At 48.5% G+C, this 26,216-nt stretch overlaps 3 protein-coding genes across 3 annotated transcripts; 2 read left to right on the forward strand and 1 right to left on the reverse strand.

Moving 5' to 3' along the window:
- Positions 1 to 552: 552 nt before the first annotated feature.
- LOC308302237 (cyclic nucleotide-gated cation channel-like) lies at positions 553 to 23,282 on the forward strand (the record flags this gene model as incomplete). The annotated part of the gene is made up of 13 exons (XM_080746495.1): positions 553 to 644; positions 1,378 to 1,488; positions 3,206 to 3,400; positions 3,902 to 4,006; positions 13,181 to 13,287; positions 13,832 to 14,135; positions 16,202 to 16,263; positions 17,903 to 18,030; positions 18,663 to 18,941; positions 19,724 to 19,822; positions 21,026 to 21,256; positions 22,591 to 22,737; positions 23,100 to 23,282. 13 exons carry the CDS (start codon positions 553 to 555, stop codon positions 23,280 to 23,282), a joined length of 2,043 nt encoding a protein of 680 aa, XP_080602621.1.
- On the reverse strand, positions 7,565 to 12,346 carry LOC308301885 (ubiquitin carboxyl-terminal hydrolase 32-like; the record flags this gene model as incomplete). Its single annotated transcript, XM_080746035.1, has 1 exon — positions 7,565 to 12,346. The coding sequence occupies one exon, from the start codon at positions 12,344 to 12,346 to the stop codon at positions 7,565 to 7,567; it is 4,782 nt and encodes a 1,593-aa protein (XP_080602161.1).
- A 649-nt stretch (positions 23,283 to 23,931) lies between the features above and the next one.
- On the forward strand, positions 23,932 to 25,395 carry LOC308302238 (platelet-activating factor acetylhydrolase-like; the record flags this gene model as incomplete). The annotated part of the gene is made up of 1 exon (XM_080746496.1): positions 23,932 to 25,395. The coding sequence occupies exon 1, from the start codon at positions 23,935 to 23,937 to the stop codon at positions 25,393 to 25,395; it is 1,461 nt and encodes a 486-aa protein (XP_080602622.1). The 5' UTR covers positions 23,932 to 23,934.
- Between the last annotated feature and the right edge of the window lie 821 nt (positions 25,396 to 26,216).

The raw sequence follows: 26,216 nt of genomic DNA on the forward strand, positions 1-26,216 counted from the left end.
GTGGCATGCTGCAAGCTTGTAGATCTGCTATTATTGTCTTTGAATATTATCGAATTAATATTATTCTTTATTTTAAACTTATGTTTCTATCATCAGTAAACTTTTTCCTGTCAAGGACCGCCAAAATTATAGGTATTTGGCCGCGGACCCCCATCTCAAATATCTTGTTCCAGGGACCCCCAGTAAGACTTGCCCCCAGTAGCAAAGACTCATTTTCAAAGGTTTGCTTTGAAAATTATATATTCAAAGATTTGCACAGGTACATTTTTAAGATTTTTCAAAAATCTACCGCTTGTAGAATAGATCGAGCTTGTAGATCCGCTTCACTCATGTTTCATCTGACCCATCATCATCATCATCCGTCGTCATGACAACCAGGCCACTTAATTCTTGTTGCCATGCTGTTATTTGGCTTCCATGGCCATGTTGTGATTACTGATGTAGACCGCGGTGACCTGTATGTGTGTGTGTGTGTGTGTGTGTGTGTGTGTGTGTGTGTGTGTGTGTGTGTGTGTGTGTGTGTGTGTGTGTGTGTGCGCGCGTGCGTGTAGTATGAGTGCTCCGCTAGAGGCTTCCCAGAGGCTGTCTGTCAGAACATGGACAGAAGAGGAGAGTGACAGAGCTGACAGTGTGGTCCTCAGCAGGTAATGTTAAACCCCTCCCCTCTCTCTGCTGCCACCATGTGGCCGCTTCTACTGAGGCCCCATATACACTAATACAGGGGTTTTCAGATATTTAACCACTTGAACCATCAATACTTAATAAACTTGACCTTTTACTCTGTACTTGGTCTGCTCTTTTTCCCCTCTACACCAAACCTCTTTGCCGAAAATAGCCGATAAGCTCACAACGCCTCGCAGCACGAGGCGTTGTGTGAGCTGGGGGGGAGTCCTTAGTTAAAATACGATTACTTTGGGGGTCGAGGCCTGAAAGGGTTGAGAACCACTGCTCTAGTTTACGTGTTTATAATGTCGTAATAAAATTGATTATTCTTTTAACATTGCTTATCCACAAGTTTCCCAGTGAGCTTACAGGGGACAAGGGGATGTGTTAATGTGTGCTCCACTTCGTCCACACAGCTGATTCAAATCACTTAACAAAGCACCAAGTAATCACCATTCAGGTGTCACAGGCTCACAGCAGCAACAGCAACCAATATGAGTGAAGCAGCTAAGAGGAACAGGAAGTGATGCACAACTTTCACGCAAGGGCTCATGGGACACAGGAAACTTGTGGACACGTTTTTTCTTTCTTTAATACATAGATTTTATTAGTCCAATTAACTGTTGCATCCCTAAAGCAGATCATTGTTTCTGTGCGTGCGTGCGTGCGTGCGTGCGTGCGTGTGCGTGCGTGCGTGTGTGCGTGTGTGCACAGGGGCCAGTCCATGTGTGATGACACCTGCTCGGAGCTCCAGAGGATGGCGGTCATCGACAGGAGAGAAAACAACTCCCAGAACTCCTTACATGGACGAGGAGCTCTGTCCAGGTGATGATGTCATTATATCAATGTCTCTGTCCAGGTGATGTCATTAAATCTATGTGTCTGTCCAGTTGATGACATTCTCAATGTCTCTGTCCTGATGATGACGCTGATATCTTTGTTTTTATTATCTTTATTTCTACAGCTTAGTTAGCATTAGCATGGTGATGACACTGATACCTTTGTTTTTATTATCTTTGTTTCTATAGGATAGTTAGCATGTTGATGACACTGGTATCGTTGTTTTTGATATCTTTGTTTTCACAGGTTAGTTAGCATGGTGATAACGCTGATATCTTTGTTTTTATTATCTTTGTTTCTACAGGTTAGTTAGCATGGTGATGACGCTGATATCTTTGTTTTTGTTATCTTTGTTTACAGGTTAGTTAGCATGGTGATGACGCTGATATCTTTGTTTTTGTTATCTTTGTTTACAGGTTAGTTAGCATGGTGATTACGCTGATATCTTTGTTTTTGTTATCTTTGTTTCTACAGGTTAGTTAGCATGGTGATGACACTGATATCTTTGTTTTTGTTATCTTTGTTTACAGGTTAGTTAGCATGGTGATGACGCTGATATCTTTGTTTTTGTTATCTTTGTTTCTACAGGTTAGTTAGCATGGTGATGAAGCTGATATCTTTGTTTTTATTATCTTTGTTTCTACAGGTTAGTTAGCATGGTGATGAAGCTGATATCTTTGTTTTTATTATCTTTGTTTCTACAGGTTAGTTAGCATGGTGATGACGCTGATATCTTTGTTTTTGTTATCTTTGTTTCTACAGGTTAGTTAGCATGGTGATGACGCTGATATCTTTGTTTTTATTATCTTTGTTTCTACAGGTTAGTTAGCATGGTGATGACGCTGATATCTTTGTTTTTGTTGTCTTTGTTTACAGGTTAGTTAGCATGGTGATGACGCTGATATATTTGTTTTTATTATCTTTGTTTCTACAGGTTAGTTAGCATGGTGATGACGCTGATATCTTTGTTTTTGTTATCTTTGTTTCTACAGGTTAGTTAGCATGGTGATGACGCTGATATCTTTGTTTTTGTTATCTTTGTTTCTACAGGTTAGTTAGCATGGTGATGACACTGATATCTTTGTTTTTGTTATCTTTGTTTCTACAGGTTAGTTAGCATGGTGATGACGCTGATATCTTTGTTTTTGTTATCTTTGTTTCTACAGCAGCAGCAACAGCAACCACTATGAGTGAAGCAGCTAAGAGGAACAGGAAGTGATGCACAACTTTCACGCAAGGGCTCATGGGACACAGGAAACTTGTGGAAACGTTTTTTCTTTCTTTAATACATAGATTTTATTAGTCCAATTAACTGTTGCATCCCTAAAGCAGATCATTGTTTCCGTGCGTGCGTGCGTGCGTGCGTGCGTGCGTGCGTGCGTGCGTGCGTGCGTGTGTGTGCGTTAGTACAGGTTAGTTAGCATGGTGATGACGCTGATATCTTTGTTTTTATTATCTTTGTTTCTACAGGTTAGTTAGCATGGTGATGACGCTGATATCTTTGTTTTTGTTATCTTTGTTTCTACAGGTTACTTAGCATGGTGATGACGCTGATATCTTTGTTTTTGTTATCTTTGTATCTACAGGTTAGTTAGCATGGTGATGACGCTGATATCTTTGTTTTTGTTATCTTTGTTTCTGCAGGTTAGTTAGCATGGTGATGACGCTGATATCTTTGTTTTTATTATCTTTGTGTCTACAGGATAGTTAGCATGGTGATGACACTGAGGGAATGGGCCCATAAGGGTCTGGTGGAAGAGGCGGAGAGGCCCGATTCCTTCCTGGAGCGCTTCAGAGGCCCCGCCCCCTTATTGGACATGCAAGCCCCTCCCAGTAGGTTCAGCCACGCCCACACAGACTCTGACGCGGACGTCGACAGCAGACCCGCCAGACACACGTGAGAGTGCATGCACGCACGCACGCACGCACGCACACATGCACACAAGCATAGGGCTGTCACAATTGTGACATTTTACGTGACGATTAATTGTGACTCAAATAATTGAGATTAGCGATTGAATTGTGTTTTTTGTCGTTGACAATTACATTTCTGTTTGGCTTGTAGGCTTTGAAGTTGCACATGGCAGATATGACACATAACCTAAATACAAAGAAATTACTGACATATTTGACAACTTTATACTTAAAACAAGAACATTGATAGTGGAAATAGCCGATTTAAAAGCTCACAACGCGTTGCGATGTGACTCATTAGTGAGCTTGTAGATCTGCTACTGCCACTTGTTGAAAATGTTCATTTTTCAACATGGAAACGATTATGACGATTATGACAAAAATAATTGCGATTATGTTAAATAATTGAGATTAGACGATTATGTAATAATCGTGACAGGCCTACAAGCACCTTTTTGCTGTTGTTTTGTCTCAGGAAGTGCAGCTGGTCTAAGGCGCTTGTTTTGTCCCCTTCTGATGATGCGTACTACTACTGGCTGATGGTGATTGGTGCTGCTGTTCTGTATAACTGGAGCCTCCTGGTGGTGAGGTCAGTAACTGCATGCCACCAATAGTAATGATTGCGACTGTCAGGTCGCAGTTATTATCAAAACCTCCACCGGCTGTCTGTCAGTCACGTCACGCCACGACATCATGTCGTGTCACACTTTTCCCCTACTCACATCTCCGCCACCGTTGCCCCAATCGATGCCAAACTTTGCACACACACTCCTTGGCTGCCAAACCACAACCTCCACCCCTCATGTCTCACATGGCCCTATTCTAGCGCCACCATGAGGCCGATTCTTGCAAAACACATTTTTGGACACTGCTCCTATACAGATTTTGCCCTAAAATCATGCAAAGCGGTACACAGTATCTCTACAGTCATGTCATCAACATGCATCTGTCCCATCTAGCGCCACCATCAGGCCGATTTTAGCAAAACACATTTTTGGACACTGCTCCTACAGCTTTTGCCCTAAAATCACACACAGCGGTACACAGTATCTCTAAAGTCATGTCATCAACATGGATCTGTCCCATTTCCCATATTCCCTCCTGATTGGCTATACCATTACCATTACCATCTAAAGTTCGTGTATGTGACCTGATGGTCACTTATCTCCCGATTTAGGGAGTCTTACTGGTAGTAATGTGACAACTGCATTTGCTCTTGATCGATATTGATTGATTGATTGATTGATTGATTGATTGATTGATTGATTGATTGATTGAATGATTGATTGGTTTAAAGCTAGGGTAAGTGGTTTTCTTAAAGGAGAACTTGCACAGTATCATCTGTGTAGTTTGGAGTATTGTGTATTTTCATACATTTAACCACTTGAACTGTCAATACCTACTAGTTTGCTCTTTGTTTCCCCGAGTCACCGCGGGAGCGTTGTGAGCTTGTAGATCAGCTATTTTTTGGCACAGAGGCCAATCCTCTGTGCCAAAAAATTGCCGACCTACAAGCTCACAACGCCTCACGCTGCGAGTCGTTTGTGAGCTAGTAGATCTGCATTTTTCTATAGGGTTCCGGTGATTAATGTAAAAAAACATGATCCTATCACACAAAGATTTGTGCGGCCAACCCTGTATTAACTCTGAGGACCCCTTAGGGGTCCCGGACCCCCTGTTGAAGACCTCTGATATAAACGGTGAGACAGATTAATTTCCCAACGGAGTCCTCATGTCAAAGATATTTAATTAATGAAGATAGCTCATCCTCATTGGATCCACTAGAGTGCGACATGGTACACAAAGCCTACAAATAGACTCCTAAGTGGGCGCCGGCTCTGACGGCAAATCTCGCGCACGTCCTGTTTACTGGTGCTATAGATCCCGTGAGAGTGTGTTGCTGGGACACTGTGGGACAGCTAAAGAGCAATAATAAAGCAGATTTTCTCAGTTGTTGTGTCGCTGAAAAAAGCCACTTTAGTAAGACAATTTTGTTAATATTATGTGGCTTGTGATGATCTGGTCCAATATTTAGTTCAGTGACCATAGCTTCTGAACTATTATTTTGCTCTGTGTTCACGTTAGCTCTCCAATAGACTCCAAACATGCTTCCGCCTCCTAAAAAGATATCTACCTACGTCACACAGAAACGGGAAGTACGGGTCTTTTCCACCCTCTTGCTATCGCCCTATTGGCTCACGTCTCGCGTCCACATACAATTTCCCAGAATTCCACCTTTCTAGTTAGTGTGGTTGCCTGAAGGGTGACACACCATTGTTGTCGGTTCCAGTTTGTAGAGTAACATTTAGCCAGCATTCTCGTGACTCCTCATTGGCTGAAAGTAGTTTTCGCTGCTTCCTCATAGGCTAAATGTCACTCTATAAACTCCAAAGGATTGGTCAAGCTTCGCATGACATTGTGACAAGAGTTGCTCTACGTTTTTTTTTCTGCTTCCTCGTTGGCCCAAAGTTACTCTATCCACAACTTTCCCACGTCCCGTCGTGCATTGCGCTGAAGTTGTGCGGCAGTTCCCGGCGCCGCAGCCGAGAATGATCTACAAGCTCACAACGGTTGCATCTGCGACGCGACATGAGCTTGTATGTCTGCTGTTCTCCGGAAGTGTCCCATAGATAATGCTACAGTAAATTCTCACAGAAACAGGTGGACCACACTTTCCCAGAAATGCATCTTTCACATATGTTATCTTCATTATTTCTTTATATATCTGTCAAGTTCTCTCAAAACTTTGTACCGACAGTACAAAGGCGGGGCCCTTAGCCAATGAGGTGCAGCCAAAGGGTAGATCTTTGTGCCCATACATGGTGTTATATGCGAACCCACACTGTTTCGTAGGAACAGCATTTCTAGTTAGTTCTGTTTTTGAGCCTGACATCAAGAAATCCAAAAGTGCGATCTCTGCCCTCCAGTGATCGCACAATGGAACAATGTAAACACCTGCTTCTAATGATATCAACGCACTTAATGCGAAATATTCACGTGCTTTCAGACTCTTCAATGCAGAGGTATCCATAGATACAGCATACTAGTATCTCACCAATGCAGAGAAGTATCTCACCAAGGCAGAGTAAAATGACGACATCTAGTGGTCAACCTCAGAGGAGCGCAAAAATAAAACCTGAGGTGACTCCCAGCCTCGAACCAGATGCCAAGTGTGCTCTGTTCCCCAGTGTAATGCTCCACGCCACTGACCCTGACGGAGCGGCGCGGTATTGGGCGCCGATGAGCCCCGTGAGTCGCCACCGAGGCGAGCGCTAGCGAGCCGAGTTGCCGCGACGAGCGGTGCGAACGGCGCCCAATCCCACTCAGCCGCGTTACCGAGTTATGTGCCGTTATGGACAGAATAGTAAATATTCAGTCCCTCACTATCAACATCTACCCCACTATCCACGTCATAGATATCCACGTCATAGATAAATGCACAAAAAAGGAGTCACTTCATCCGTTCATTAGCTCAGTCAGTAGAGCACGGATGCAACAAACCCACGGTTTGGGTTCGATTCCCCTGAGGGGACTAATATTCAAGGCGAGAGATATCGGCGCATGCGTACTTCAAAGTAGATACTCCTCCGTGGATACACTGTGGATACTATCTGCGTTCAAACGTCTGAAAAAGGGTGATAAAGTCCGGTTGAATGCGAAGATACCAGTCGAAGCGGGTGATGTAAAGGGGGAAAAAAAATGACTTCAAGGATGTGATGAAATTGCAAAAGCATGTATGGAAAACAAACCTATAACCTGTTAAATACACATTACATTACACGGTACGGTACGGTACGGTACACGTCGCTCAGTTGGGCCATATTTTCGTCCCATGTTAAACCCTGAACCCCTAAACCTCTTTGCCTTTGTTTTATTATTTTGAAAAACATTTTAAAATACTTTAAATAGCCGAAAAACAATGTCACGTTGTGAGCTTGTAGATCAGCTATATGAACTGAAAGTAAAAAAAAGGCAGAGAAGTTTTGCTCTGAGAAAATATAGGGCCCTATAAATCAAACCGAGGGTCCTCCAAATTCAAACGATTAATAATCATCCATCTATGATGTCTGCATGACAGCCGAAAATGAGAGGACAGAAATGTAACCGGCGCCTTTCAGCGCTGGCTTCGACGGACGACAGAGCGCGATCACTGGAGAACGCAGGACTTCTTGTAGTCGGACTCAAAGTCCTCGTCCATGCCGCCGGTGTCGGCCACCTGCTTGCCGTCCGTGGCCGGCAGGAAGCGGCTGTAGTCGACGCCCTGGCGCTCGTAGAAGAGGATGTAGGCCGAGTCGGTGTCGATCTGCTCGGCGCGCACCTCCCGGCAGCTGCTGTCGTTGTAGCAGTACCACTTCCCGTTGGGGTTCTTGGCGTAGGTGACGTAGTGGCCTCGTCCCATCATCCCCGAGTGACAGGAGATGGCGTACAGGTTGTACGTGGTTTCCTCTTCCTGCTCCTCTTCCTCCTCTCGCGGACCTTCGTCGTCCCTGTGCCGCGGCGGAGAAACGTCTGGGTCGGCAGCAGTAGCAGCAGCGGGGGCCTCCGACCCTGACAACCCGTCACCAGAGCACCGGGTAGGAGTTTCTGTTTGTTCGTGGTCAGAGTTACGGAAGGGTCCGTCTGAAGCCCTGGCGGACCCCGTAGATGACGCTGATGCCTGTCGACTAGCGCCGCCGTCCAGGCTTCGCTTGCCGCTGAACCTGGAGAAGCGGTGTCTGCTGGGCTGGGGCAAGTGGAGCCGGGCCCGTTTGGGACCTCCTACTCCTCCTCCTTCTCCTCCAGAACCGCTCTTGGAAGGGCTTCTTGGAGGGCTTCTCGGAGGGCTCCGACTGAGCAAACGCTGCGAACGTGCCGACTTCGTGCCCGAAGCTTCGGGGAGGTGGTGGCTGAGGCCAGCCGGGGCAGGCACCGTGGGCACCGGCGGTGGGCCGTCCTCCCCGACCTTCGCCGCCGGCTCCTCCGCATCACTGCAGGAGGAGCGGAGGTGACCGCGCCGACGCTCCTCCGCGCGATCCCTGGGTGCCAGGAAGGCGCCGGGGTTGAAACTGCTGTGGGGAAACTTGACGATCTTGTTGTACTTGATCCAGCGGCCGTTGACGAACTGGAAGCGCTTCAGGTGAACGATCAGGACGGGAGGGAGCCTCCAGAGCTCCAGCTTCTTGGTGGCCAGGCGGCGGGCCTTGCATTTGGAGCAGTGGTAGAGCTCGTCCTCACCCAGCTCCTCCTCGCTGGTGAAGGCCTTCAGGCAGCTGTCTAGGGTGACGGGCTCGGCCTGCGCCCGGCGGGACTGCGGCACGCTGCAGTGCTCCTGCAGCGCCCTCTCCTGCGAGGGCAGGTAGCGGCGGTGCAGCACCGCGGGGTCCCAGTCCACGGCGATGGAGCCACCGTGCCCCACGGAGGCCTTGTCCTCCGTGCACTCTATGGTGCAGCCCTGGCAGTGCCTTAACCAGCTACAGCAGGCGCACAGGTTGCCGTCCTTGTCCACCGCTCGCAGCGTGAAGGGATAACGGTGGCCCGCACCACCAACGCTGCCGTCACAGGCCTGGACGTGGTTGCCTCCGCCGGCCTCCTGCGGCGGCAGGGGCCTGACCAGTCTGGACACCTGGATCCACACAGCGTCGTAGAGGTCCCTCTTGCTGGTGTGCACGGTGTAGGGGAGGATCAGCGGCGTTCCAAACAGACTGGGCCGGTTCTTCTGAAACAACAGGAGGTAGTTATGCATCCGCATTCTCCTGTGCATGGCGACGACGTAACCGACCAAAGGTCTCTCCTGGAGCGGTGTGACATGACCACTGGGCACGCATTTAGCCAATGGACTCTCTGGGCTGCTGGGCACATTGTTGGGGATGAGGACCGGTTTGGTGCCAACGTGGGCGATATCTATCGCTGTGGGCACGTTGAGCGAGGTGGCCGAGCCAAGCACTGGGATCTCGTACGCGTGCAGAAATCGGTTGTCGGACAGACACACCTTCTGGTGGTCCTGGGGTCCGCTTCTCATGCTGGAGGCGTGGACCTCCGCCAGCAGGATCTGCTCCGGGTCGAGGCCACAGAGTTCGCTCAGCTCCCCCTTCAGCCCGGCGTACTTCTCGTCCAGTTTCAGCCTCAGGCCGTACTGCACCGGGACGGAGCCGTCCAGCCTGACCACCAGGATCTCCAGGTGCACGGAGCTGGTCATGGGCAGGGGCAGCGACAGCAGGTTGAACGGGTCAAAGCGGGCGCTGACGTGGCCGCACATCTTGCACTCCACCTGGGACTTGAGCTGCCCATGGAACAGGTCCACCACCACGGAGCGGTTCCGGCGCAGGTGGTTCTCCCAGGCCTCTGCGGCAACCTCGCGGTCGGGCCGACCGTCGCTGTCCTCCAGCTCGGTGTAGGGCTTGTCGTGGACGCGGTTCAGGTCCTCGTGAAGGCCGTCCAGCAGGAAGGCCAGCAGCTCCTGGGAGTCCTGCTGCTGCAGGTCGTTGAAACGTGGCGCGTACTTGGCCAGCGTCCACCGCAGCTTGAGCGGCGCCACGTTGGCCTGTGTGCCGCTCCACAGCTCCGCCACCAGGTCGCCGTAGCTCTTGGCCATGTGCCCTTGCATGCCGATGGGGTTGGTCCTGTTGAGCTCGTACAGGTGCCTCCCGGCCATGAAGTAGTCGGTGAGAGGCCTGGTGTTGCTCACGCACTGGATGCTGGAGTTCATGAAGCAGCTGTTGCCCAGGTTGCTGAGGCCCGTGGCTCCTTTCTCCGTGGGCCGGAAGCTGTGCCTCTGCATCTTCCGGCTGCCGGCGATGAAGATCATCTCCTCCGGCCAGCTCATGTCTTTGTTCCGCTCCTCGATGAACATGTACTGTTCGTCCCGGATCTTCAGGCTCTCCAGCGTGTGGTCTTCGTCGTCCAGGAGGGCGAGGTCGCTCTCGCCGTTGTACAGCCAGAGTCTCATGTCCTCCTCTTTGATGCAGATCCTCTGGGACAGGTGGACGTGGATCTGCTTCACGGTGGCCATGCGGCTGAAACAGCCCGTGGAGTGAAGCACCCGCTTCAGAGGGGCGTTGTTGCGGGAGGCCACGTTGCCCGCCATGTTGACGCGTGCGTGGGGTTGGGAGTGCCGCTGCTCCTGCTGCCGCAGGAACATCAGGTAGCACGGGAAGAGCTCCAGCTCCTCTTGGCCCGTCTTGCTCTGCCGAATCACCACCCGCGGCAGGCCGAGGCTGGCACCGTACCAATGGTGCAGCGCATTCCAAACAGGTTTCGGGACCGTCTCGAAGTCTCTGCCTGGCACAAGCTGCCGTTTCAGCCTCCCACCGTGACCGGTCAGATGGGGGGCCTTCACCGGGTCGGCGCTGACCAGGGGCCGGTTGTCGATGACCCCGGGCTTCTGTGCTGCGAGACGACAGGGCAGGTGATCGGTGGCTCCAGGGGAACACTGGTTGTTGTTGTTGTCCGACACGTGGTTATGAACACAGCAGCTCTCTGTAGCCGGGGGAGATGACTGGGGGCTGCTCAGAGCTGCCACAGAAGCGCTGGACATGGCATCCCGGGACCTCTCCTCGGAGGGGCTTCCCAGTTCTCCAAGACCTTCTCCCTTCCCCAACCCTGAACAGACTTGCTGTTCCACGCTGGCCACAGCCATCAGGCTCCTCGGAGAGTTCAGAATGGGCGGCTGCTCTGACACAAAGCCCTCATGCTCATATTTTACGTAGTCTTTCCACTGCTGCCACCAGAGCATGGATATGAGGAACCAGTGCTGACCTGGCTGTAGTCCGTGCCTGCTCTCCCTCTCCAACCAACCCCTGATCATCTGCCCCTCCTCTTCGGGGGTCCCAGGCCTAAACCACAGGACTATGTGGCAAACCCGGAAGAGCAGGCTGAGGAACTCGTTAGCCAGAGCACTCTTCGCGCTCCACGTCAGGTAGTCCCCCAGGGTCAGGTGACCCGACTTGGTGGTGTCGTGCATCTTCAGGATACCCTCCGCCGTGTCCGACACGCTGCCTTGCAAATCAGAGGGTGGATCTGTGCGGTTGTCTTTCCACACCTCCAGTAGCGCCACAACCATCCCGTGGAGCTCATCTCGACACAGAGCCCCGTCTCGGTCCGCGTCAAACACCTTGAAACAAAATGTCTGCCTTTCCGTGAGGGTCCCCCTGCAGCACGCGGACAGGCCACATGAGAGCTCTTCAAAGTCGATGTGATTGTCCCGAGTCTCGTCAAACGCGTTGAACAAGCCTTCGCTGAGCGAGGCGGGGACGGGCGGGGAGACCAGCGGGGCGAAGGTTTTCAAGTCCAAGCGTCCGGTCGCCGACTTGCTGCTTTTCAGCAGCGTGGGGTAACCCTTCTCCAAGTCGAGGATGGCCGACTCCTCGAGGTGCGTGACGCCCGTGAGAATCTGGTAGAAGGTGGGACCGGCGTCGCCGCCATCGCCGCCAGTCAGGGCTGCCCACATGTATCCCGATAGCAGCCACCGGGAGAAGGTGAGCGCCTCCTTGTTGTGCAGGAGCCAGCCCCGGAAGCAGCTGTAGTTCACCTTCACCTCCTGCGCAAAGAACTTCCGCAGCGACGGCGGCACCTCACCGCCAAGCGCGCGCAGCACGGCCTCCATGTCGTCGCGGCCCGCGTAGCCGCCCGGCTGGCTAGCGAACAGGCTGAACAGGTAGCGGGCCTTCTCGTCGTCCTGGCCCCGGATCAGCAGCACCAGGCCCACGATCAGGTCGGCCTGGTGCAGGCCCTTGTCGGGCAAGCCTCCAAACGACGCGTAGATCACCTCGGCCACTTTAGGAGGAACGCCGACCCCCAGGATGTCCCGGTAGAAGCACTGCTGGGTCATGTAGTGGCAGTTGCCACTGGCTCTCTTGAAGGCATCCTTCAGCCTCCGCAGTTCCTCTTGCGTGACTCTCTTGGTGGCCTCTTTGTACGACAGGAAACCTATCCGCGACTCTGTGGCGCCCATGCTGTCCCCTCATGTCATTGCGATGTGAGGGGGAGGGGGGATGTCGTTGGGCTGAATCGAGGAGGAAAACGATGTGTGGTATCCGTCTATTGTGAAAGCCGTCCTTGTTGATATGTATGACGTCAAAGAATCGCTGTTCGCGAGTGTCCCTCTTGGTTTTATGCCATCACCCATGACATCTTAAATGTCCTCATGACTCCATATTTGGGAAAGACCAGTGGTTTTCAAAGTGGGCCCCTGGGACCGGCAAGGGGCCCGTCCTTTAGTGGCTTCCAGGGTGTCCCCAGCTAAATGTGCTGATCTAGCATCAAAATCACTTTAACCACTTTAACGCTACTGTCTATACTTTTACAAGCTCACAACGAGCTGTAATGCGACACGACGTGAGCTTATAGATCTGCTATTTGCATCACATTTTGAATATTCCCGAAAACATTTTAACAGAAATCTTGTACAGGGGCCCCTGTATATTATCTTCATGTTATCTTCATTATTTATCCATCAGTCAAGTTCTCCTCGACAGTACAAAGGCAGGGCCCTTAGCCAATGAGGTGCAGCCAAAGGGTAGATCTTTGTGCCCATACATGGTGTTACATGCGAGCCCACACTGTTTTGTAGGAACAGTTCTAGTATTTTCTGATATTTGGTCCGAGTCCAAGTATATTAACGTGTGTGTGTGTGTGTGTGTGTGTGTGTGTGTGTGTGTGTGTGTGTGTGTGTGTGTGTGTGTGTGTGTGTGTGTGTGCACGCGTGTGTGTGCACGTGTGTGTGTGTGTGTGTGTGTGTGTGTGTGTGTGTGTGTGTGTGTGTGTGTGTGTGTGTGTGTTCGTTCAGGGCCTGTTTTGACGAGCTACAGAGGAAAGGCGTGCTGGTGTGGATGGTGCTGGACTACCTCTGTGATGGAGTCTACATCCTGGACATGGCTGTTCGCCTCCGCACAGGTATAACGCTACAGGCCAGGCACGTGCACACATAGACATCAAAGGGGCTTGAGCCCCTGCCTTTTTACCCGTCTGTAAAAAAAAAGCCCTCTCTAGACCATGAATGCAGTTTTTACTATGGTGAAAAAAATGCAAATGCCCCCTCTTTCCATGCCATGCCTTGTCCAAACTTGAGGCGAGGCGGTGCGAGCATGTAGATCGGGTATTTTCACAATAGTTGTACAAAATGTAATGCCTCAACTCTTAGTGCTCGTCAGGGTGGGTGGGGGGCTCCCCAGTTAAAATATGATTGTTTTGGGGGTCACGGCCTGAAAAGGTTGAGAATCACTCTGGGACCACCCCCAGAAGCAAAATTTGAGTTACAAATGTTCGCTTTGAAAATAGATATATTCAAAGATTTGCACACATTTTCACGACTTTTTCCAAAAAATAGCAGATCTACAAGCTCGCAGCGCGGCACTCGGTGCCGTGCTGTGAGCTTGTATATCTGCTATTTTTCACTGGTTAAAGCATTCAATAATTCTACTTTTTCCATCACTGTCAGGTTTCTTGGAGCAGGGTCTGCTGGTGAAGGACGTGCGTCGCCTGAGGGAGCGCTACGTGCGCACGGCGCAGTGCCGCCTGGACCTGGCATCTGTGCTGCCCACCGACCTGCTCACCTTCGCCACGGCCGGGGGCGCCGCGCACGCCGCCCCGCTGCGCTTCAACCGCCTGCTGCGCCTGCCGCGCCTCTTCGAGCTCTTCGAGCGCACGGAGACGCGCACAGGATACCCCAACGCCTTCCGCATCTGCAAGCTGGTCCTCTACATCCTGGTCATCATCCACTGGAACGCCTGCGGATACTACAGGTAGGACGGGTTCCTTTCTAATGATACTACAGGCTAGGAACAAGACACCAAGGAAGATAGGAAGGAAAGGATATCACGTGACAACGGGGATGCGCCATGTCCGGCCATGAAGCTCACCATGGGTGCCAGAACTCGCAACGGAAGTGAGTTGAAATTTGTGACAGTGAATGGAGCCGGCTGGATCAGCTGAGATCACCTCATGAACAAACCTTGGAAGAAACACTATTTATGAACGACTGAGACCTTTGTAATATAATCTTTTCATGAATATAAAAGAAAATATATCAAAGGTATGTTTACGATCACTTGCTTTTCTATGTGCACAGTGCATAATTAAATAATAATAATAACAGTAAATAATAATCGTTTCTGTCTCTGAAGTATCGCGAGAGTTGGTTCCCAGACAAGAAACGGTGGTTAGTCTCGCGATACTGGCACCCATGGTGAGCTTCATGGCTGGACATGGCGATGGCACATCCCCGTTGTCACGTGATGTCCCTACCTCCCTATATACCTTGCAAGACACAAGGAAAAGACACACAACGTGACCACGACGATACACCATGGCACTTTCGATGGCAAAACTCGCACCAGAGGTTGGATGAATACATGGCAGTGAATGGAGACAGCTGGATCAGCTCATGAACAAACACTATTTATGAACGACTGAGTCCTTTGCCACATAATCACTTCAGGAATATAAAAGAATACATATCAAAGGTATTTTTACAATCACTTGCTTTTCATGCACAGTACATAATTTTATTGAGGGATCTAAACGGGGCAGGGCAGGGGTTGTTTCTGTCTCGCAAGATTTGGTTTCCAGACAGGACATGGTGGACAGTCTCGCGATACTAACTAGTTCAGAAACGTACTTTGTGCTCTTATACCTCTATAAAAGTATACAGTGTACACACCGAAAAGCAACACAGCAGAAAACAATGTGTGACATGTTTTCTTTTATTTTCCTGAGCCAAGTATTTTATAGAGGTCTCTATCGTTCAGAAATAGTGTTTATTCATAAGTTGTCCAGTCGGCTCTGATAGACACCAATGTTATTCACCAAACCTCTGGTGTTAGTTTGCCGACGAGTATGATGAGAATATGCAGACTGGAATTGTGGGGTAGAGAAAATTACGTTAGTCTTCCAAGGCATTCATTCACTACAGGAAGGGATGGAGCTCAACAGAAGGGCCCGCTACAAACTCGATAACACATTTATCGAGTATCCGCCGGTATCAATACTTATCGTCGGGCTTATCAAGCTTGTTATCGAGCATAGGGGACAATGATGTCATGTTTAAACAATCAAGACAAGAGGCGATCAATACATTATTACAGTACTATTCATAATAAGAAGTCATTTAACACTTACCGCGCACTAATGAAGGATTGTTTTAATGATATGTAATGATCATATTGTTTCTTATGTCAATTGTCATCTTCATAGATTGTAGTCAGCCACAAACTCACCGTCAAATAAAAACAAAACATTATTTAACTTCCAGTTGCGTCATGACGTCATCGGACGACGTCCCCTTGATTAAAAATACCTTTGAGTAATAGAGTATCTAGTGGCTTATTGCTTTATTTAACAACTGACAAACCTCTATACCTGTACTTGGTAAAAACAGAACAGAGTTTCTTGGTACACTCTCCTTTTCTTTTCTTTTTTTCTTTTTTTTTTTTTACATTTTTCTGCTAAAAGAATACAATGTTTTGAGCTTGTAGATGTAGATAGTTTATGTCTGGCACACATTCCCCGCAGAATATAGGATGCTGGGATTCTAGTGGCTAAATGCTGCATATTAAAACAATGTAAACAAACGGTACTTAACATTGTACTAGAATTACTGGCAATACAGTGTACATAAAGCAGCTTTCTCCACTCGAGATGCAGTTCCATTATTCTACCTGTAGGGTCACCTTTTCAAAAAGGCTAATCTTATGTCATTTCCATATAATTATATGAAAAAAAAAGAAACTGATACTGTTTTTTGATATTGACTGATTTGGAAATTGGTGTCAAAAGAAGTTGTCCCTTACCTGCTGCTCTACCTTTTCAGCTTCTCCAAAGTCCTGGGACTGGGTTCTGATACCTGGGTCTACCCCAACACCTCAGATCCAGGTGAGTTCTGATACCTGGGTCTACCCCAACACCTCAGATCCAGGTGAGTTCTGATAGCTGGGTCTACTCCAACACCTCCGATCCAGGTGAGTTCTGATACCTGGGTCTACCCCAACACCTCCGATCCAGGTGAGTTCTGATACCTGGGTCTACCCCAACACCTCCGATCCAGGTGAGTTCTGATACCTGGGTCTACCCCAACACCTCCGATCCAGGTGAGTTCTGATACCTGGGTCTACCCCAACACCTCCGATCCAGGTGAGTTCTGATACCTGGGTCTAACCCAACACCTCCGATCCAGGTGAGTTCTGATACCTGGGTCTACCCCAACACCTCCGATCCAGGTGAGTTCTGATACCTGGGTCTACCCCAACACCTCCGATCCAGGTGAGTTCTGATACCTGGGTCTACCCCAACACCTCCGATCCAGGTGAGTTCTGATACCTGGGTCTACCCCAACACCTCCGATCCAGGTGAGTTCTGATACCTGGGTCTACCCCAACACCTCCGATCCAGGTGAGTTCTGATACCTGGGTCTACCCCAACACCTCCGATCCAGGTGAGTTCTGATACCTGGGTCTACCCCAACACCTCCGATCCAGGTGAGTTCTGATAGCTGGGTCTACCCCAACACCTCAGATCCAGGTGAAGAGTTAAAATACGTATGCATACATACATACATACATACATACATACATCAGAGGTCGCGCTAAGGTTTTTAACAGCCAGTCACCGTGACCGGCATGATAATACCGGACATTTTAAATTACAAGCAGGTGCACAAAAAGCCAATAGCAACAGTTAAAGTATTAGGCCTACTCACTGCATTGTTGGGACTGAAAACGAATTGAATGGAAAAAGTAGGCTAAAAAGAAAGAAAGAAAAAAAAAACGCTTCAATCTTGCATAAGGGAATTAATTATATTGGACTAATCGCGCAGGCTGTCTGCATGTGGCACACTGCTTTCACAACAAGGTCTTTCTGTTGCATCATCTTTGACGCCAACAGTACATTACCATGTCTTGACTTAAGAATATTGAAAAATAGCAATTGCTTCATAAGGTTGATGGATTCATCTGGCCAGCAATGAATCCAATACTCACTGTCGATGACGAGTGGTGACACAGACAGACAGTGCGTCCATGCGCATGTTAGGCAACTTTGGGAGAGTTGAAAAGGCTCTTCCTACTGTCTCCACTCTCCACTCCATCTCCTCATAAAGAACTTATGGGTTGATTGCTGACCGTGCGTGCATTTCTTAATTCCCATGGCTTTACATGCAGTGCGTCGCAAACTGACACTGAAAAGATCGAGCGAGCGAGAGAGAGAGAGAGCGGGCGGGCGAGCGAGCGAGAGAGAGAGAGAGAGAGAGAGAGAGGCAGCCTGCGCAGACAGCGATAATAATAAATGACCATTGGTTTTTCAATCGGTCAGAATGTCCGGGAGGAATTTTATTTTCCAGTCTTGGCCATAAAAAAATCGGTCAAAACCGGCAATTACCGGTCTAACGCGATCTGTGACATACATACATACTACATGTCCTAGTTGTTAAGGAAACAGAGCTAGTGTTTTTACCGCTGACTTGGCCTCTTCAGTTGAGTGAGATTCGTTATTTTTTTCCCTCCCCGTTCCGCTCCAGAGTTTGGCTCTCTCACCAGGAGTTACATCTACTGCCTGTATTGGTCCACGCTGACCCTCACCACCATTGGAGAGACTCCGCCTCCCGTCCGAGACGAAGAGTATCTCTTCCTGGTCTTTGACTTTCTGGTAAGTTCTCAGGCAGCAACACATTCCTTGTTTTGATTTGACTGACTGATTTAGTGATTTAATTGATGGATTGACAGTATTGCTGAAACACAGACACACAGTATCCTATCCTTTAAACTGTCACTTTGGAAATACACTCTAAACACACTCTACAGATACCCTCTATACATTTAAACGTTATGTTGGTTTGTTTGCTGTTGAGTTAGAAAACAATGTTGCACATTAAGTTAATCATCCTGGGGACCCCCCCCAAAATAATTTGGGGACCCCCCTGGGGGTCCCGAGCCACAGGTTGAGAACCACTGCCCTAGGAGACATGGGGAGAACATGCAAACTCAACACAGAAAGGCCCTTTTGCTAACCCCACCTAGGGTGTTATGGGTATTCGTGAGTTTTTCTGAATGAAATGTTGTTGTAAGGGCCTTTCTGTGTGGAGTTTGCATGTTCTCCCCGTGTCTCCTAGGGTAGATACCCTCACAAAAACATGCAGTAATCCTGGTCTCTATACTGCCTCCCCCTGGCCAGCCGGGGCGCCTGATGGAGGGGAAAGGAACTGGTTGGAATAGCGTGTTCCTTCCACGCGCTACGTGCAAACCGGAGAAAAAAGTAAATAAAAACAAAATGTGTTTCAGATTGGCGTTCTGATCTTCGCCTCCATCGTGGGCAACGTGGGCGCCATGATCTCCAACATGAACGCCACCCGGGCGGGCTTCCAGACCCGCGTGGACGCGCTCAAACACTACATGCACTTCCGCCGCGTCAGCAAGGAGCTGGAGCAGCGCGTCATCCGCTGGTTCGACTACCTCTGGACCAACCAGAAGGTGGTGGACGAGCAGGAGGTTCTGAAGAGCCTGCCCAACAAGCTGCGCGCCGAGATCGCCATCAACGTTCACCTGGAAACGTTGAAGAAGGTTCATACAAATAACTCACGATAAGGATTGAAACAATGTTTATTATTGATGAGTAATACAAGTGTGTATATGTCACATTAGTATTGGCGTCTGGCTCTGCTTCTCCCTGCTCAGCGCAGCACAAAAGAACAACGTCATTAACCATTAGGAGCAGGGAGATATAAACACCCCCCCTGGGGAAGAGAATTAGCAGCAGAGCCTACTGGTGGTGCTGGGGAGGTGGTGGGGGCAAGCAAGTGCAAGCAGCCAATCAGCAAGGCAGGAGGAAGAGACAATTCTGCCGGCTCTGCTGGCGACATACATTTAGAACGATGGATCGATAAAACCATTGATTGTTCACAAACGTTTTTATTTTATTTAATGTTCAGTCCAATCTATCTTCATATAGTAGGTTCTCGCTAACTCACACCATGGAGACTTGAGTTCAATAATAGTTAATAATAGTTTTTGTATTTGTCGAATTCTTAAGACAAAAAAAAATATTTTAAATTTACCCCCAATGATTCTGGATGGGGACTCAAATGCATTCGGGTCCCCATCTGGAATAAATTGAACTCAATTCTCCATGGTGTGAGTAATCAATGGAAAATATTTCATTTTGGTGGTGAATTACTCTTTTTAGTCAGGGACCCACAAGCCCAAAAGCTCAAGGAATAGGGTTGAACCTGTGATGTCTTGCCGTACATTTTATTTCAGTTTTGCGTGTGTGTGTGTGTGTGTGTGTGTGTGTGTGTGTGTGTGTGTGTGTGTGTGTGTGTGTGTGTGCGTGCGTGTGTGTGTAGGTGCATATTTTCCAGGATTGTGAGGCAGGTCTACTGGTGGAGCTGGTGTTGAAACTCAGACCGCAGGTGTTCAGCCCTGGAGACTACATCTGTAGGAAGGTCTGCATTATTATTATCATTATTAGTTTTTATATTGTTTTCTTTTTTTTCTTTTTACCCCTTTTTTTCCCCATTATAGTCATTATAAGGGGAGAAGGGGTGGCTGTGGCTCAGTACGTCAGTAGGTAGAGCAGGTTGGCCAAAGATACCTGGTTTATCAATGATAAAAAAAATACAACCGTGATGATGTAAGCTATGGTCCATAGAAAATGGCAGTTTTTTGGACCAAATGGGAAAATATGGGAAAAGAAGCGGAGATATATCCATGTTTTTGCAGCCAGGATGAACACAAGTCAATGGTCGCCGGTAGCCGCCGGATGTAGTATCTCGCAAGGCATCATGGGAAACTGAGTTTTTTTTGCTCAGTCCCGGCCGCCGCAGCGTGGGGGCTATTGGTTACTATGGTAACCAGTTAACAACCCGTCTGTGAACGTGATAACGGGGCCGCAGCAATTCACAGGGGCGGAATGTTAATTTATCCCAAATACTATTGAAGCCAAGACACATGGGGCCCCGAGTCGCATGACAGGGCTCTCACAGCACATGGTTGGTTCTCCAACTTTCGCACACGGATAGCTCAAATCTTTGCCTAGTTTAGGCATTAAGCAGACGCTTTTAATCCAAATTGACTTACAATAAGCAGATAATACATCACTATAATAAGCAAGATAATATGTCAGAACATCAACAACAATATAACAAATGCATAGGAATATTAATCTAGAAAAAAAACAATAACATAGGTAGACCATGCACCTAATCAGTATTTATTTTTTAATTTTTTTTTCTAAAAAAACAAAAAGAAAAAATGCTAACTAGCTTCATGTATGGTCATTGAGTGTTACAGTAGTGCTATGGGTCTTCAGTCCACGGTGGAAGCTAGGGAATGAGTCTGTAGTTCTAAGTGCGACAGGGAGTTTATTCCACAGTTTGGGGGCCAGGAGGGCAAATTGTCTAGGACAGGTGGATTTTTATCCTGGGGTTTTTAGCGAGAGTTCTGTCAGCATTCCTGTGTTGGCTGATCTGAGTGAGCGGGTGGGGTTGTGGGGATTGATCAGGTTTTGGAGGTATGGAGGAGCCGTACCTTTGGCTGCTTTGAAGATCAGCATTCAGCATTCCCCTGCCGTTACTGTGCTTACACTGAAAAGAAAAGAGAACCTAAAAACAACAGCGTTGTCATCCCTTTTGCCGTCTGGCCACTAGGGGGACGTTGGCAAGGAGATGTACATCATCAAAGATGGCCGCCTGGCAGTGGTGGGGGAGGACGGCGCGGGCCAGCTGGCCGTGCTGACGGGCGGCAGCTGCTTCGGAGAGATCAGCATCCTGAACATCAGCGGCAGCAAGATGGGCAACCGCCGCACCGCCAACATCCGCAGCGTGGGCTACAGCGACCTCTTCTGTCTGTCCAAGCAGGACCTCATGGACGCACTGCAGGTACACCGTGCAACCCTCTGCCCCAGTAACAGCAAAGGTCGTCGGGATCGGGATTCGAACCTGCGACACACTAACAGGCTGCATTAATTAGCCCAGTGGTTCTCAACCTTTTCAGGCCGCGACCCCCAAAATAATCATATTTGAACTGGGGGGACTGGGGGCATCCTACAAGCACTAAGAGTTGAGGCATTACATTTTGTACAACACTGTTCTATTGTGAAAATAGCCGATCTAAATGCTCACAACGCCTTGCGTTGCGAGGCGTTGAGAGCATGTAGATCAGCTATTTTCACAATTTCTTTCTATATGACAATTTAATTGGCTAAATACAGCAAAACGTAGTCTTCGTTATTATTATCATTTTTTTATTTTTATTTTTTCCTTACTTATACTTTGTTTTTGTCTTTTGAGTTGTTTTCAATCTGCTACAGCCGAAATTGTATGGACATTTCACTTACGTTCTTCCAATATCATTCTCTAGAAGGTAAACTTGTATACTCTTATAACATATTTCTGATTATTGAATTGTGATTGTTATGTAAATGGATACATTGTACTTTTACTTGAGTCATGACTTTCTTTGTTATTTTCAGTCAGTTCTAATGGAAGCGGATATTTCTCTGTGACATACTGTACCTCAGGTGGAAAGATGCGCATATTTATGTAGCGTAATATGATATAAGATTCTAAAAAAATTGAATAGCAACCACACTAATTAAAACTCTGTTATCAGAGCTGTGAGCTGGTAGATTGGCTGTATGTCACTGTTTTTTATATCTGATTTAAAGCTATACTGTGTAAGTTGCTCAACTAGTGGTCAGAGCTGTATAGAAAACCGCGGTCGCGTCCGCATCTTTCGGACAGGGCCTCTCACCATCGCGTCCGCCTGCAGCTCGCTGAGATCTATTTTTAGAGGGGTCCCTGGTTCCTGTGCGTTCAGGCATTCCGGAGAAACGGACTCCTTCACCCGAGTATGTTGTTATGTTGAGGCAAGCTACTTCATGAGAAGTCAGCAAGATGCGCCTGTGATTGGCCGGTAGTGTACCATGTGTTTATGATCAGCGATATGATTGGCCAACGTATACACAACGTATACAGATGATGCAGATGACGTCATTTTGCCGCGAAATTCTCCCTCCCTCACGGCTCAGAAAACATATAAAGAGAAGGCTTTAGAAGCTGAAATTAACGGAAGTGGGGGTTCTAAAACTTTAGCGGTTTAACAGTTAGGACAATTTTAAGATTTGTTTTATAAAAAAAGTTACATGGTATAACTTTAAGTCATTACGTTTTAAGTTGTCTTTTTGTTATTGTGGCGCCCCCTATACCGGCAGGAGTTCCCCCATGCCAGAGCGCAGCTGGAGCAGAGGGGGCGGGACATCCTGAGGAAGGAGGGGCTTCTGGAGGAAGTGGGCGTGTCGGCCGGGGAGCAGCTGGAGGAGAAGGTGGAGCGGTTGGAGTCCTGCCTGGACCGACTGCAGGTACTGAGAAATGTCCTTGATTTATAAATGTATTTTTAACTATGTATTTTTTTGTTTTAACGTTGAACTGTACCCAACCTCTAGGGTAGAGTCCACCACATGGTGTGGATGGGTAAGGTGCACAAGCTTAATATGTTGGTGAAACTCCTGGTGTATTTTAGTTCGGCAATAAAACAAATTGGTTCATTACAGGTTCGGTACAGGGTAATTCGGTTTCTTACGCCGATTTCGGTTCGATATTTTGCACCCCTAATATTTATATATTGTTTTGTCCTCAGACCTGTGTGGCCCGTCTGCAGAGTGCGTTTAATCATTATTATTAATAGTAATAATGATATTTAATGTATTTATTTTGTCCTCAGACCTGTGTGGCCCGCCTGCAGAGTGAGTTCAACTCCACCCAGCTGCGACTGAAACAACGCCTCACCGCGCTGGAAGGCAGCTTAACCGCGGCGACAGCAGCGGGCAGCGGCTTCCTGTCGGACGCGGACGGCGACGAGAGCATCTGTGATCCCGCCCACAGCGAGGTCAACATCAGACTGTGACTCGCCCCCCAGTGATGTCATCATCAGACTTTGGCCCCGCCCCGTAATTCACAATGTCACGTTAAAACAACACATTTTTGCTAGTGCTCAAGTCAACATTTTATGCCGTTTTACAAAAATCTATTGTACTTAAAGTCCTTACAACATTATAAAAATAGACTGATAATTCACTCTGATTCCCCCCCTCTCCTCCCCTTTTTCTGCATGTTCTGAGCCTTTTTAAGCTGCAATGATATATGACTTGCTAGAGGTGCTTTGGAGTACGGGTGCAGCAATAAATCAAACAAATAATTTCAATATAATCTATGATTTGATAAAACAACGATGCAAAAAAAGTCAGGAATGACGCAAGCTGGAGATCCGCTGATCCAACCGACTTCCCACTCATCACCGATCGGTTGGATAGGTGATCGCGGAAAACCACCTATCCGACCGAAATTACGCCGGCGGACGCAGTACTCCTTATTGGAGCCTTACCATATATGGTAAGGCATGCAGTTATGTCATCGTTAAGTGGTGACGAGTCAGGTGTGTTGCCTGCATCTGTCTCTATATAGGTCCGGCAAGGCGGTCCATCTATAGTTACTGCTTCTTGGTGACTCAGGGATACGTTTAGAACCACGTGTCTATGGATGTCACATGTCTATTAGAAATGGGGAACTCCTTCAGTAACCAGCTGGAGATCCCGCGAGGCAAAGGACCCCACGCGGTGGGATGCACCGACCTCATGGCGGACCACACCGCGGAGGGCACGTTCTTCCGCCTCTACTACCCTTGCCAGGAGGTGGAGGACGAGAACGCCTCGAAGCCCGACTGGATCCCGTGCAAGGAGTACTTCAACGGCCTGGCGGACTACCTGAAGATCAACAGGACGCTCATCGAAAGCGTCTTCAATTACTTCTTCGGCTCGTTCAAGGTCCCGGCGCACCTGGACGGGCCGTTCAAGAGGGACGACGGGAACGGGAAGTACCCGGTGGTGGTCTTCTCCCACGGCCTGGGAGCGTTCAGGACGCTGTATTCGGCGATATGCACCGAGCTGGCTTCTCGCGGGTTCGTGGTGGCGTCGGTGGAACACAGAGACGGGTCCGCCTCGGCCACGTATCATTTCAGAGAGACGACGGAGTCCGAGATGACGGAGGGAGAAAAGGCCTCCTTCTCCGCTTCTTCGCGCAGCAGCCTGGTGGAGGAGTGGATGTACTACAGAAGTCCTCTGACTGGCGAGCACGCGTCGTCGGTCCTAAATAAGCAAGTGAAACAGAGGGCAGAGGAATGCGTTCGTGCTCTGAACAAGCTCTTCGAAATAAATTCTGGGACCGCGGTGGAGAACGCCCTGCAGACGCAGTTTGACTGGACCGCGCTGGAGGACTCCATGGACCCGTGCAGGGCGGTGGCCATGGGCCACTCCTTCGGGGGAGCGACGGTGATCGAGGCGCTCGGCAAAGAGGCCAACTTCAAGTGCGGCATCGCCCTGGACGCCTGGATGGCCCCGCTGGAGGAGGAGATCTTCCCCCTGGTGAAGCAGCCCATCCTCTTCATCAACTCAGAGAGCTTCCAGTGGGCGGAGAACGTCGCCCGCATGAGGAAGCTGGAGGAGTCGGCGGAGTCGAAGATGATCACCATCAGAGGAACGGTGCACCAGAGCTTCCCGGACTTCACCTTCCTCACGGGAGACTGGATCGGCAAGCTGATGAAGCTGAAGGGCTCCACGGCCCCGGAGCTGGCCATGGACCTCTGCAACAGGGCGTCCTTGGCCTTTCTGCAGAGGCACCTCGGAATGGAGGAGAAGGACTTCGACCAGTGGGACCTGCTGATCGACGGAAAGGACGACAACCTCATTCCGGGAACTAACGTTGTTAGCGTTGCACCGATTGACGGGCAAGAGGACAACAAGCTCACTCTGGGAACCGATATTATCGCTAACCCACCGATTGACGGAGAAGTGGACAACCGCGTTCCAGGGATCAGCGGTGATATCGCGCTGATTGAGGGAAAAGATGACAACAGTCTTATTCTACGAGCCGATGCCGATGTACCGCTACTAGGTGATGGAAAGTATGACATCCTGATTCCAGGAGCTGATGCTTCTGATCTGATACGCCACGCGCTGGAGTGAAAGACGACAACTCAATTAAAGTTACCAACGTTAACGTCCCACTGGCTGACGGAGAAGATGCCAACCTCGTTAAAGGAGCCAACGTGAATATCTCACTGAACGACGAAAAGGAAGACAACCTCATTCCAGGGAACACTGTTGATATCGCTGCCATCTGAGCAAACATTCTGCCTCACGTACAAGGGGCTATTTATTATTTTACTGTTCCACAGCCAACTCGGCATTTATTATTATTATTTAAAGGTAAGTTAAAAGATTTTTCTTTGGTTAAAGTAAGTGTAAAATAGCTCTATATTTTGATCAGTGTTGTATTGCTCTGGTCACGCGGGTAGTCGCCGTCCTGTATCCTTTCACACACACGCCAAACACCCCCAAGTTCAGTTCACATCTCGACAACGCTTTAGTGTCACAACTCACAACAGGGTGTTTTCACAAAGAAACAAGCATGTAGGTGTTTAGCCATGTTCGTGTGATGTCATGATAATCGCATATCCCCAAACATTGAATCAGCAACACTACTGATAGGAATCATTGCTATAGGGTCAATAACAGGAGTATCCATGTCTCTCCAGCTCTTTATTAAACAGAAAATGTTCAGGTCGGGATATCACTTTTATCCAATCAGGATAGAGAACGCAGGCAGGATACAGATTAAACAAGTGAAATTGGAAGTGTTGACACATTAAGGAAATATAACTCATATTAGATCATTTAATGTAATGCATTTAATATGAGTAATTTACATTGAAACTAACTACATTAACTAGAAATACTGTTCCTACAAAACAGTGTGGGCTCACATGGAACACCATATATGGGCA

This window comes from Nannobrachium achirus, assembly GCF_963921795.1.
Source record: "Nannobrachium achirus genome assembly, chromosome: 17".
NCBI lineage: Eukaryota > Metazoa > Chordata > Actinopteri > Myctophiformes > Myctophidae > Nannobrachium > Nannobrachium achirus.